The sequence below is a fragment of the Vitis riparia genome, chromosome 4 (assembly GCF_004353265.1).
Source record: "Vitis riparia cultivar Riparia Gloire de Montpellier isolate 1030 chromosome 4, EGFV_Vit.rip_1.0, whole genome shotgun sequence".
Taxonomy (NCBI): Eukaryota; Viridiplantae; Streptophyta; class Magnoliopsida; order Vitales; family Vitaceae; genus Vitis; species Vitis riparia.
Window position 1 is genome coordinate 20,099,729 of NC_048434.1, and position 15,059 is coordinate 20,114,787.

At 33.9% G+C, this 15,059-nt stretch overlaps 1 protein-coding gene across 1 annotated transcript; it reads left to right on the forward strand.

Moving 5' to 3' along the window:
• Positions 1-13,142: 13,142 nt before the first annotated feature.
• On the forward strand, positions 13,143-14,474 carry LOC117913305. The gene is made up of 2 exons (XM_034828251.1): positions 13,143-13,681; positions 13,748-14,474. The coding sequence occupies exons 1-2, from the start codon at positions 13,143-13,145 to the stop codon at positions 14,472-14,474; spliced, it is 1,266 nt and encodes a 421-aa protein (XP_034684142.1).
• The last annotated feature ends 585 nt before the right edge of the window (positions 14,475-15,059 follow it).

The window sequence follows — 15,059 nt, forward strand, 5'->3', positions numbered from 1 at the left end:
GTAAATAAAATTAATTATTTTGTTAAGAGGGTATATTTGTGTTTCTATTTCCAAATAATATAACTATTTTTCAAAAAATAAAAATTGTTTTCAAAACCTACCGTCATTCATGTTTTTCAAAAGTTGCATTAACAAACCCTTTTACATTGTCCACATTTAAAAAATAAATAAAAAATAATTTTTATTTTCCCTTAATTTTACTTCTTATTTTATTCTATAAATCAAATAAATAGATTATTTTTTATTTTCTTATACTTTATTTTAATTTTTTTATAATTTATACAAGATTTAAAATGGCATTTAGTAAATCAATTTAATGACTTAATAATTTAATTTAAATCATTAAATATTTAAATATTTTAATAGTGCAACGTAAAATCAAAAATAATTTTAATAAATCAACTTGATGATTTAACATGATTTAATAATTTAAACATCATTTGACTTAAAATCAAGTTCACGTAAATGCATTATAAAGCATTAGCATGTTTTATAAGAATTAAATAATCAATTTTAAATCAATAATTAAAATATAATCTAATTAAGTTTATCTTTAATTATCAATAATTAAATTTTAACATTCATTAATCTTCACTAATATTAGTATTCATTGTCATCATTTGTTCATTTTTTCTATTTTTTTTCATCCCATTTGATATTTATGAGAGCAAATAAAAATTAAAAGTCAGCAAAATTCTTGAAGTCTCGTATGATTAAAAAATTTATTAATATAAATTTATTTATTTATTTATTTATTTATATTGAATTTTTCATAAAAGAAGGTCTACCACATTATGATAGGAAATAATCAAAAGACATACATATAATGAGAATAATAAAAAAGATATAAAATTTTAAATTATAGGGATTGCTTTCATTAATATTTTCATAAATAAAAAATAATAAAATATCAATAATATTTAATCCCTTGGTTATGATAAATATGCATCTCACCCATTAAAAAAGCAAATGGTGTGAAGAAAATTATTGTGAATATTGATGATTTTCAATAGAATCTCAAAGTTAGGGTTGTAATTTGGGCGAGTTGGTCAAATTCATCGGTTATTCGAGTCTAATTCAAATTAAGAAACAATTAACTCAAATTAAATATAATCTGACCTCTAACCCAAGATACTCAACTCAAACCTCAATTCAACCTTATTTTTTTAAACTCGAGTTGAATTTAGATTGATTGAATTAAACTCAAATTAATCGAGTTAAACTAAGGTTGTTCCACTTAAACTTTGATTGGATTATATGATTCAAAATCTATTTCTAGTGGAATTTAAAAAAATTGTGTATATTCATACCAAAATTTAAATAATAAATAAAATAAAATTTCAAAATAATAATTAAAAAATAAAAATAAACATGCATATTTTTCTAAAAAAATGAAAAAAAATATATGATATTATTATAATTTGATTTTTTATTTAAAATCTAAAGAATAAATAAATATTATTATACATGAAAATAAATATTATAAATATAATAAAAATATTAAATTGAGTTCGAGGTTAGACTTAAATTATCAAAATCTTAACCTGAACTCAACCCCAAATTAAGTTCAAGTTAAGAAAACTTAACTCTTGTTTACCTCAAATATAAAAAATGTTTATCTAAGCCCACTCAAAACACCGAATTAAGTTCAAGTCAGATCAACTCATCAAGTTGCACTCCTACTCAAAGAATTAAAACAAAATTTTTAGAAGTAATATAACATATCCCAATAAGAGAGTGTCATATTTATGATGTTCATGTTTGGAACGATGTGGGAAATATGGATAATACTCCAAATAATGATAACAAGCTCAGGCAAGCCTTCACCCTATATAAGCATACCCCATTATAAAAGCTTTGACGCTAGTGTTTGAAGACATCCAGCATAGCACGGAAAGAATTTTTATATGTCGTATCCCTATCTACCACATTTTGCAAGCCCGTCTCCTTTCTCCAATATAAGGTAAAGTCCAAACCATTTCCTTGTGCTTTACGACAGCCTCTCAATTATCAACACAAGGCTTGAGTCACGAGATCAAAAATTCCAACTCATGGATTGGAAAGCCTACCTACGTTGAAGTCATACATGTTGTTCCGTCAAAGCTTTCAAAGCAAAGCTACACAAAAATCGTAAAATCATAATATATACCAAAATATTTTTAAAATAAAACCAATAAATTTTAAATTTTATAGCTCGAGATGAAATTAACTTGAGATTTAATATATCTTCGTGATAATCCTTGTCTTTGACAATTATCGTTGAAAGGTTAACTACAAATCGTGATGGACAACGACATTTTTATTATGTTGGGTAGTTGATAAAATAAAAAAAAATTAAAAAACTTTAATAAATTTAATGTATCTCCAAAAGTCTCAAAAGATGTACCAACTAACAAGAAGCCCATTTGAGAAGGGTACACGTGTCATATCATCCAAAGTTAAGTTAAAATAAAACCAAAATTAGTTATTTACAGATTATGGAACATAATAGCATTAAAATATTAAAAAGTCTAAAATCAATTTTTGGTGTCAAATTAAAATACAATCAATACTTTATCTTGAATCCTTATCCTAGTAGTGTTTATGGTATCACAATGACCATTGCCTTTTGACGCTTCTCTAAGTTCATTTCCCAATTTCCTTCCTACTATTTCAACTTGCATTTAGTATTCTTTCTTGCTCATTTCTTTGAAATATCAATATAGAATTTCTACCCCTATTTGTACGTTCACATCTCAACATATTCCATAATTATTCATAAAAAGCGATTCAGAGTATATTTAATAGTATTTATTCTTCAAAGTGCTTTTAATAAAAGTGTTTTTTCTATAGGTTTTAATAAAAGTGTTTTAAAACCTATCAGATGTTTATCTAATAAACACTACGAGTTATTTTTTAACTTTTTAAAAATATTTTCTAAATTTTTTTAAACGCTTGATTATTTAAAAAAAAAACGTTTTTATGCTATAAATATTTTTTAAAAACATTTTCTTATACTTTTGCACCTTTCAAGTGTTTCTCGAAGAAGCATTGTGAGTTATTTTTTAACTTTTTAAATATGTTTTCTAAATTTTTTTAAACAATTAATTTTTCTTTAATAATGCTTTTTATACTATAAATGATTTTTAAAAATATTGTCAAACAAACTTAAACTCAACTTAGATTCAAGTTAGTTAACTTTTATACTTTTGCTTCATAAAATATTATTTTTAAGCTTATGGTTGCCTAATTAATTCCTTGACAGCAACCATGGTGAGTATCATTTCTCATTGTTTAAGATTCTTAGACATGCATTAAAGACACCTAATAGTCTTATCTCAATTATTTATCGAATAATTTGGTGATGGCAACTAAGGAGAGTATCATCCTTTGGTGTATGAGATTCTTGTGCATACTCTTAAGGCACTTTATACTCTCGTCACGAGAATGAGCATCATCCAACAATAAATGAGTATATAGGTATATTATTGGTCAATTTATATATTTTAAAAAATATCATGAGTATCTTTTTCTTAGACACAATATCCTTGCCGTGACCCACATGACATCAAATTCATCTCTTCACATGATTTATGAGCCATCAAAAATTGCCAAAATTTATAAATTTTCAAGGATGTTACATTTACTGTTCCATGCACATATGATTTTCATAAGTACAAGTATCTAATCAAAGATTGACTTTGAAATTGTTTATAACAAGACAATAGTATACAACCGTAGACTGTTATAAAATAAGTGATGTGTCGTGGTGCATGTAGAATACCATATTCTTACCACATTTGGCACAATAAAACTTCAAACAAAAGCGTGTAGAAAAGAAGGAACAAATGTCAACTTACAATGGTTCCATTCAAATCCTTCAATGGCTCCTTGAAAGGAACCCACTAATGTCTTCAGTCAAAAATCTATTCACATGTTCTAAATCTCTGACGAGCATGTTGGTATTGATGTACATCACGTTTGAAAACATTATGCCAATGTTGTCATATTGATGGTACTTTTATTTTCGTGATTTAAGGTGCATTTAGTGCCACTTGTATTCTTCAAATTTTGTCTTTAAAATGAAATTTTGAAAAATGAGCTGGTTTTACTTTTTGTTTCAAAAATGAAATAATAATAAAAAAATAAAGGAGTAAAAATTTTATTTTTATCTTTTTACTTTTAAATTTTTAAAACCCCAACTTATTCTTGTTCATTGGATAAATAATTAATGGTAAAAATATAAAATCTTTATAAAATTATTAAATTTCGTTTGACCATGTTTTTAATTTTTTTTTTAAGTTAATGAATAAAAAACGGTTTTTAAAAACAAATTTTAGAAAATATGATCAAATGACTCATGTTTTTCTTTTGTTTTTAAAAATTAGTAAAAATAATTTTTACTTATTTTTTAAAAATTATTCTTTGTTTTTAAAAATAAAAATTTAATTTTAAATCATAGGATCAAACAAGCTCTAAAATGTTATTATATTGTGTATTCTGATTATTCCATTATCAAATATTTATTTATTTTTTAAAATAAAAAATTAAATAAGAACAAAAACTTATATTTAAAATATTTTTATGAAAATATTAAATAACAAAACATATTATAAAAGTAAAAACACAACTCAAAAAAACCAAAAAAAAAATGCATTTTTTTTAATAATATATATAAAAATGACAGTATCCAAAGAGGTACGTCAATGAGTCCATTGTGGAAAATTTCATCGATGGTGGATTGACGCTCCCTGTTGATGGATTGTTGGACAGCACATGTAGCATTGAAAATAATGATGAATGGGCATTTCACTCGGTGCCGACTCCAGCCATCGTTTTTCTTGACAACAACCTGGCCGACATTTCAACGTCATTTGCTCTAGTGCCCTTTTCCTTACCCTTTATCCGCGTTCTAGATATGGTTTGATGCATTCTCTCCCCTTTCGACGTTGTCGCTTGTCATGTAAGACAAGGCTACGTTTGGTTCCAGATATAATTTTTGATTATATCATGTAAAATACAAAACAAAGTTAAATATAATTAATATTAATAGTTTTTTTTTATATTTTAATTATTTAATTAAAACGAGTTTAAAGTAATATATAAAAATAATTTATTATTTTTATATATTTTTTTCTTTTTCTCCATTTTTTATTTTCTTTTCTTTACCTTTTCTTTTACATATTACCAAACCAAACATAACCTAAAAAAAAAAATTTGAAAATATAATTCCATATCGATCAAACTTTCAACCTTATTGAAATCATATAATGAAATTTAAATGGTTTGACAAAAATATAGCAAATATATATTTTAATCTTCAATGTTTAAAACAATTTTTTTTTTCAATATTTTTTATTTAAAAAAATATGAAAATTATCATGCTTTTAACAATATTTATTATTAAAATATTCAAATTTTATAAATAATTTTTTATGTTATATTACTCAATATATGAAAATGTTAATATTATTTTAAAAATATTTTTTTGTTATTTTTTTCCACCAAAAATTTCATTTATAATAAAAAAATTATTTTTCAAAATAAGTAATTTTAAAAAATAAAAAATTAATTTATGATATATATATATACCTTATATTTTTACTTATAATTAATATATCCTAAAAGTGAAACTTGAGCATCCTACCAAGAATATTAGAGAAGTAGCAAGTATTATGTACGTATTTATAACCTCGTGATGAAGTTTTCTTTTATAAAGGTTTTATTTAGCTATCTTTTCATTATTTAAGAACTATATAGTTAAAACAGTGTTTGTTTTTTTTTAACTTTTCACTTAAAACAATTTGCTTTCAAATTTTAAGATGTTTGTTTTTCTACTTTTTTTTTTATGACTTATTATCAAATTTGTACTGAATAAAAAATTTAAAATATTTAACTTTTCTTTAAATGGTAAAAATATTATATTAATTTTTATTTACTTTTTAATACTTAATAGAAATAAAATATTACAAAAACAAATGACTTAATATTTAATATTATTAAATACTATTTAGTTTTAAGTTATATTTTGAATTAAGTAAAATAAAAGACGACAAACACCACTTAAACTTGTGTATTATATAATAATAATAATAATAATGTTATAAAATATGATAATTTGTTATGGAATTTGGGGATTTTCTTTCTTAGAAGTCTATTTTCTCCTAGCTCCTTTGTTTATTTTCTTCTCTTTTCTTTTCTCTTTCTTTTATTTTATAAATAATAATAATAATAATAATAATAAATTCATAATATTATTTTAATAAAAAATAAAATATATGGGCATTTGAGGAAAAGAGGGTTGGCTTTAGAGATGATTTTGGAATTGTAGAGAGGTTACCATTGGAGTGTATTCTCAATGGATTATTTGTTTTGAAAAGCAAATCTTGGATTCTTAATTTTTTTATTTTTTTTCATTTTGTTGAAATAATGCATGCTGGGATGATTTCCCTAATTTTAATAATTAGTTAAAATTGAAACTAAGTCCACATTTGAAAGAGATTTTAGAGAAGCCTTTTTAACCATAGGTTACGTGGATTGACTTATTAATAATAATAAGTTTATTTTTGTTTATTTATTTATTTAAATTTTAAGCTCAATAAGAGTTTTTATGTGTTTTGATTAATTTCGTTTAAAAAACTTATAAATTAAAAAAAACACCTTAACATGAAAGTTAGAAAAATATTATTTATTGTAGAAATTTTATGTTTTTATGTTGCCTTGATTAATTTTGTTTTGAAAACTTGTAACTTAAAAAAAAAAAAGGAAAAAAAAAAAGACTTAACATGGAAGTTAGAAAAATATAAATATTTGTAGAAATTCTATTTTGGATTATACAATAACTTTTTTTTATATTTAATAAAACTTTTAGGATCTAAACACAATAAGTGAATATAACTTTGTATTTTCCTCAAATTAAAGCAAAAATAAGAACTCCTCTCAAACTAACTCATAATATTTTTGTAGCAAACGTTTTCATAAATAATCAATCTTTATTTTTTTTGGATTTAAATCAAAACAATGCTTTTGATAGTGGTTTTAGGAGTGCTATGCATGTGAGATTGCATGTGGACGATGTTGTTTTCATAATTTAACTACTTTTGCCGATTTAATATATATATTTTTAATATTAAGTGTGTATATTCATCTTCAAAATTTTCACTTCTAAATAATAGATTTATTGTAAAAACTAAAATTGATTCTTATTATATTGCTCATTATTTTTAATAATTAGTAATTATTTGTATTATATTATTTAAATTATATCATTATTTAATATTTAAAAATTAATTTTGATTATTATTTTTTAATAAGTAGTTATAATTCATATTATATTATTTCAATTAGGTTTAAATCATAATGCTATACAACTAGAGTGGGTTAAAACAAATAACATTTTAAAATATAATTAGTGATTGTGAAGATTTGATTTTATTATTTTAAATGTATAAAAAAATTGTAAATTATTTTTTGTCATGACAATTTATCTCCTCTTCAACAATTTATAAATAATTTAAATTTACAAAATGATATAATATGTATTATAATATATACAATAGATATATCAAATACAATATCCAATAATATTTGATTATGTTAATAGATAAGTTGAAAATTATTATACTAAGTTTAAATATGTTAAATATCAATATTTTAATAATTACAAATTAATTTTAATTATTAAGTTGTGTATGCAAGTGCTTGTAAATTTTATTTTTTTATTTTTTGTTGGTCTAAAACAATCCACTTAAAAAAAATTACTTTCTTTTATATTCAATAAGCATTTGCAACTTAGGTTGCACCAACGAAAATAGTTAGCAATTTCTTTTATATATAAATTTCCTATTTTCGTCATTTTTTTCTTCATTCATCTGCAAAGCCAATGCAATATATATATATATTAACCCAATATCTCTCCTAAATAAGTTTTGATGATAATAAATTATAGTTAACTTATTTGAAATCTAGATGAGTTTCGAGTGTTAATTGTAAAATTCAATTGAAAAATCAAGTTATTCATCAAACGAATGCATGAGTGTCATTCACATCTAGAAACTCAATATAAGATGAAAACTGGAGTGCACCCAGGAGGAATTCAAGCCAATGCAATATATACATATATATAATCCAAATGCAAAATACATAATAATATAATCAAAATTAACTTATTATAATAATTTTATTTTAATTAATTCATAATATAATATATACAATTTATTTATAATATATAAAAGTTATTACAATTTATAAAAAGTATATATGATATATAACACTAAAGAAGATTTGGTTTAGTGGCATGGGCCATGCATTAAGATTTGTTAAGATTTGTCTAGTGGCATGGGCCACACATTACATACCCAAGGATTAATCCTTGATTTTATATGTGCTTTTAATTGTTTTTACTTAAGTTCAAGTAAAAGCAATCCCACATCCTAAAAACATAATATGGTGGCATCCCTCGTCTTTTCACACCAAATATGTAAGGAGGTTGGGCTTAGGCCCATCTCTTGGCCCACTTCCCAAAATATCATAATTTTGGACTTTAAATGGGAAAATAGTAGGAGTGAGATATTCATGTCACTTATTGTATGGGGCAATCCAATATTCGATTTTTCAATAAAATATCACCAATAAATTGTGACATTTTCATCATTAATTAGGATGACGTGCATACATTTATATTTCTTCTCAACACTTCTATTATTGTTTATAGATGGACCTAAATTTAGTTTTTATTTAAAATTTCATTTCAAAGTATTCATCTTAAAAATTTTGAAAACTTGAATTTATTAAAGTATTTTTTTTAATTCAAAAAGGTTTTCAAATATATGCAATTTCAAGTGTCTTAATGTTTGAACATTATAAAATCACATAAAGGGTCAAATAGAGTAAAATGAGGTGACTTAGAGTAAAAGAGATATGCTCCAATTGTAGGGACCCCTCCTCCTGATGACACGTGGTACGCATTTCTATCCAAATCAGCTCCATTCGGATTCCCCCAAGAGGACACGTGGCGCGCTTCTCCTATCCAGACTCCCTCAGGGAGAAGCACACGACACTCGCAAACACCACATCCAGATGACCGCCATATCACATTCGGACGACCGCCATATCCTATCCGGATATATGGTTGTCGGACCGTTGACCAAAGTAAGCAAGTCTTACCACGTCATTCCGACAGCCTGCCACAACCCACATTCCGCCGCTTGCAGAGCGATGGGACAGGAATGATGGCAAGTCACTTCCCACGATCTGTGATAGCCAAGTCACCTCCAAAGATCTCTGACAACCGCCCGTAGAGTGATGATAGCCCTGCCACCACCTAGAGGCATCATGACGAGCCAAGAAGTCTCCTCACCATTAAAGAGAGAGGTAGAGCTTCTGTCACTATATATATGAAACCTTCACACAAGGAGGAAGGTAAGCTTGAGATACCTAGTAAAAGGCTAACTGATTTATCTCTCTAGATACATGGCTGACAAAACCATCGGAGGGTGTGTCCGGACACCCTGTCCGGACATCTTTTGCAGGTATTACTGAACCAGAACTTAGTATTGGTTGGGATCGTGCGGCCATTTAGCAGCTACGTGGATCATAGAGATGCGAGGCCTTAACATTGGCGCCGTCTATGGGAAAGCTTCACTGATTCAGTCACCGGCAAAGATGACCACACCTTCTAGGAGCCATTCATCTGCTAGAGGAGAGGAAGATAATTCTGAATGGCGCCAAGCCATCGAAAGAAGGCAGTTGGCAAGCGAGCGACAACTGCAAGCTCTCTTCCAAGAGACAAAAAGATTGAGAGAAGAAGATGCGGTGTTGCGTATCCAAGCTTCATCGACGGGGCCTCCCTGTCGCCAGCGTTCAAGAGGCCAGGTAGCAAACTCAAGGCCTAACCCATAATCAATATACCCAGGGGCAGCAGGAGCAGTCCCTGAAACGTGCAACGTGAGGCCACATGAGCCACACACGCCCATGCATCGAGCTCCCCGTGAGGAAAGCTCGGACTCTACTCGTTTCTCGTCCAAGAGACAACGTGACAGAAGACCCTAGTTGTCGGGCGCGATGCGTGCGAGACTGGGCCCCCAAGAGCCTGGCAAGCTAAGGCCGCCAGTAGCCACAACCTGGGGAGCGCACCTTGACCCCATGGTCACCCCTATAGTACAGAATGTTTCCTCGCATCGTGACCCTATTGTCACTCCTATAGTGCAGAACGTTTCCCCGCACCAAGTGACACGTCAAGCTGGGAGAAATCCCCTAAACGAGCCACCCATTGGCTCCATCAGCAAAAGGCTGGACGACATGCTCTCCACACCCTTTTGCTCTCATATTATTCATTACGAGCCCCCAAGGGGATTCCTCGTACCAAAATTCTCCACATACGATGGGTCCAGCGATCCTTTCGACCACATCATGCATTATCGACAGCTCATAACTCTCGATATAGGAAACGACCCGCTGCTATGCAAAGTATTCCCCGCCAACCTACAAGGGCAGACCCTCTCATGGTTCCACCGCCTACCTCCCAACTTTGTTGACAATTTTAGGGACATGTCGGAAGTCTTCGTGGGACAATACTTATGTTCCGCTCGGCAAAAGCAGAACATCAGCACTCTGCAAAACATAAAAATGCAAGATAGCGAGTCATTGAGGGATTTCGTGAAACGGTTTGGTCAGGCCGTGCTACAAGTCAAGGCTTACAGCATGGACGCTGTCTTACAGATCTTCAAGCGAAGCATCTGTCCAAGCACCCCATTTTTCGAATCACTCGCTAAAAAGCCTCATATGACGATGGACGACTTGTTCCGACGCGCAAGCAAATACTCAATGCTCGAAGATGACGTACGAGCAGCCACCCAGCAAGTCTTGGTTGCCGGACAGGCATCTAGAAGTGGTGCGAAAAGAAGTGCTAAACTTTCGGATTGACCAAGGCCATCCGATCGAAGGCAGGAAGGGCCAAGTCGCCCGGAAATGCCACCCCTCACACCCCTTTCCATATCCTATGAGAAGCTTCTCCTTATGATCTAAGGCATGTCCGATTTCAAGTGGCCTAAACCCCTCGGAACGGACCCATCCAAAAGAGATCATAGTAAAAAGTGTGCCTTCCATAAGGAGCATGGTCACACGACGGAGGCGTGTAGGAGCCTCCAGTATTTAGTCGAAAAGCTTATAAATGCGGGACATTTGAAGCAATACCTCCGCTCAGATGCCGGAGGTAGAGATGCTTCCCAAAACCACAACTCTGGAGCCTCCACGGCTCTGGTCGCCCCTAAGGCCATTATAAACTATATTAATGGAGGTACATCGGATGAGGAGCATGACTCCAAATGAAAGAGACAGAGATTGTTGCGGGAAGCATTAGTGCGCGAGCGCATCAATTCCATCCGGCTTGGGATAATTGGGAGGGCCCTCGCCCCATAGATGGGACAATCATTTTCCCACCAGTAGACCCCACTCGGATATTGCAGCCACACCGTGACGCCCTCATTCTGTCCCTGGAAATGGGAAATTTGACGTGAGACGCATCCTAGTTGACCCGAGCAGCTCGGCCGATCTTGTACAAGCACCGGTCTTAGCCACATGGGACACAGTCTCACAGGCCTCGAAAATCCTGGGCAAATCTTATCCGGATTCAATGGGGCATCAACTACTTCCTTGGAGATATTGTACTACCGGTCCAAGCTGGCCCAGTCGCTCTCAACGTGCAATTTTTGGTGGTACAAGATTTATCACCCTTCAATGTCATCTTGGGGCGCACATGGCTGCACTACATGAAAGCCATCCCCTCTACATATCATCAACTTATACGGTAACCAATTAGCCGCTCACCAATGCTACCAGATAGCGCGAGAAGCGGAGACCAGCCAGGAGGACAAAACTCTCACTGGCTCCACCCATGCACTTGACCAATAGCAATCACTGTGTCCGGTGGACAAAGATCCCCCGGTAGCGAATCCCTTGCAAACAATTCAAATTTCGGAAGAAGGTACTCATTTTACGCATATCAGTTCCTTCCTGACTCTTGAAGAGACCCGAAACATTCAAAACACCCTCCGACAGAATCATGATGTCTTCGCATGGGCGCATTCTGATATGAAGAGAATTCACCCCTCCATCGTCTCTCATAGGCTTAACGTCTTGCCAACAGCAAGACCCATCCGACAGAGAGTTAGACGTTTTCACCCGGACAGACAAAAAATTATCCGGGATGAGATCGACAAGTTGCTAGAAGTCGGATTCATCAGAGAGGTGGAGTATTCAGACTGGTTGGCAAATGAAGTGGTAGCACCCAAAAAAGAAGGCAAATGGCGAGTGTGCGTTGATTACACTAACCTCAATAACGCATACCCAAAATACAGTTTCCCTTTGCCACGGATAGATCAAATTGTGGATTCCACTGCTAGGCAAGGGATACTCTCATTCTTAGATGCCTTATCCGGATACCACCAAATCCCCATGTCCCTGGCTGACGAAGAAAAGACAGCCTTTATAACGCCACACAACCTTTACTGTTACAAAGTCATGCCATTCGAACTCAAAAATGCTGGTACCACTTACCAGAGACTGATGACGAAGATCTTCAAACCTCTGGTTGGCCGCACAGTGGAGGTATATATCGACGATATCGTGGTTAAAAGCAAAACCCGAGAAGAGCATGTCTTCCACTTACAAGAAGTCTTCCAACTCTTAAGGGAGTATGACATGAAACTGAATCCTTCTAAATGCGTCTTCGGCGTAAGTGCTGGCAAATTCCTGAGATTTATGGTCAGCCAGAGGGGGATGGAGGTTAGCCCGGATCAAGTAATGGCAGTCATGGAAACACCACCCCCCCATAAACAAAAAGGAATTACAGCGTCTCACGGGCAAGCTTGTCGCGCTAGGGCGCTTTATAGCCCGCTTCACTGATGAATTACGACCCTTCTTCTTGGCAATCCGCAAGGCTGGAGCAAGCGGATGGACGGACAACTGTCAAAGCACTTTCGAAAAAATTAAGCATTGCCTCATGCAACCACCCATTCTAAGCAGCCCCCTCCCCAGAGAAAAATTGTATATGTACCTGGCTGTGTCAGATTGGGCAATTAGCGCTGCTCTGTTCCGTTGCCCCTCACCCAAGGAGCAGAAACCTATTTACTACGTCAGCAGACGTAGAAACAAGGTATTCAAAGATGGAGCTAATAGCTTTGGCCCTTCGAAGTGTCGCCCAGAAGCTCCGTCCCTACTTCCAAGCCCACCCGGTGATCGTCCTAACCGACCAATCCCTTCGCAACATACTGCACAAGCCAAACTTAACCGGAAGAATGCTTCAATGGGCCATAGAGTTGAGCGAATTTGGAATCGAGTTCCAACCCCGGTTATCCATGAAAGGCCAGGTGATGGCTGACTTCGTGTTGGAATACTCCCGAAAACCTATCCAGCACAAGGAACCAAGTGAGAAAGAATGGTGGACTTTGCAGGTTGATGGAGCCTCCCAGTCGTCAGGATCCGGCGTGGGACTCCTGCTGCAATCCCCAACTAGAGAACATCTGGAGCAAGCCATCCGACTGGGGTTCCTCGCCTCTAACAATGAAGTAGAGTATGAGGCCATCCTATCCGGATTGGACCTCGCCCTCTCTTTATCCGTCTCCAGGCTTCGAGTCTATAGTGATTCCCAACTTGTGGTAAGGCACGTCCAGAAAGAATATGAAGCTAAAGATGAGCGCATGGCGTGATACTTGACCAAAGTAAGGGACACCTTACAACACTTCACTGAATGGACGATCGAAAAAATCAGGCGGACTGAAAATGTACGTGTGGATGCTTTGGCAGGCATAACTGCTTCCCTTCCCATCAAAGAAGCCATATTATTGCCTATACATGTGCAAGCCAACCCTTTCATCACGGAAACCTCCACTTGCAATGCCATTGAGGCAAACCAAGCAGATAGCAAAGGCTGGATGGAAGTCATCATAGAATATCTCTGGACAGGCACTCTGCCCGAAGAACCCAAACAAGCACACAAGATCCGGGTACAAGCCGCCAGTTTCACCCTGATTGGGGGGCACCTGTACAAGCGATCCTTTACAGGTCCCTACCTCAGATGCCTAAACCACTCAGAGGTGCTGTATGTATTAGCTGAGTTGCATGAGGAGGTATGTGGAAATCATTCCGGCGGTCGATCTCTGGCGCACAGGGCCCATTCGCAAGGGTATTACTGGCCTACGATGAAAAAAGACGCGGCAGCCTATGTCAAAAAATGCGACAAATGTCAAAGGCATGCTCCCATACTACATGTGCCGTCAGAGACGTTGAAACCAATTTCAGGCCCCTGGCCCTTCGCGCAGTGGGGCATGGACATAGTAGGACCCCTACCAGCCGTAGCCGCCCAGAAGAAATTCCTGCTCGTTGCCACGGATTACTTCAGTAAATGGGTGGAAGCCGAAGCCTACGCTAACATCAAAGATAAAGATGTCACCAAGTTCGTATGGAAGAACAGCATCTGCCGCTTTGGAATCCCCTAAACCATCATAGCCGACAACGGTCCATAGTTTGATAGAAAAGTTTTTCGGAATTTCTATTCGGAACTAAACATCCGGAATTCATACTCCACGCCGCGTTATCCTCAAAGCAATGGCCAAGAGGAGGCCACAAACAAGACTCTAATCACTGCCCTAAAAAAGAGGCTTGAGCAAGCCAAAGGAAAATGGGTGGAGGAGCTACCCGGCGTCCTGTGGGCTTATCGAACCACACCCGGACGTCCGACAGGAAACACTCCCTTCGCCCTCACATACGGTATGGATGCAGTCATTCCTACTGAAAATAGGGCTACCCACTATTCGGACCCAAGCAGAATCGCAGGATGATGCGAATGCAGAAATATGAAGAAATTTGGACTGGACGGACGAAACAAGAGAGACCGCATCCATCCGAATGGCTGACTATCAACAAAGGGTAGCCGCTCACTACAATCGCAAAGCAAGACCTAGAAGCTTTAAAAGTGGTACGCTGGTCCTTAAAAAAGTTTTTGAAAATATTGCTGAAACAGGAGTAGGAAAATTCCAAGCCAACTGGGAAGGCCCCTATATAGTATCTAAGGCAAGTGAAAA

Coding starts and splice junctions, on each gene's coding strand:
- LOC117913305 (XM_034828251.1), top strand. CDS start 13,143: ATGGAGCTAATAGCTTTGGCCCTTCGAAGTGTCGCCCAGAAGCTCCGT. Junction 13,682..13,747: donor GCTAAAGATGAGCGCATGGC/GTGATACTTGAC, acceptor CGAAAAAATCAG/GCGGACTGAAAATGTACGTG.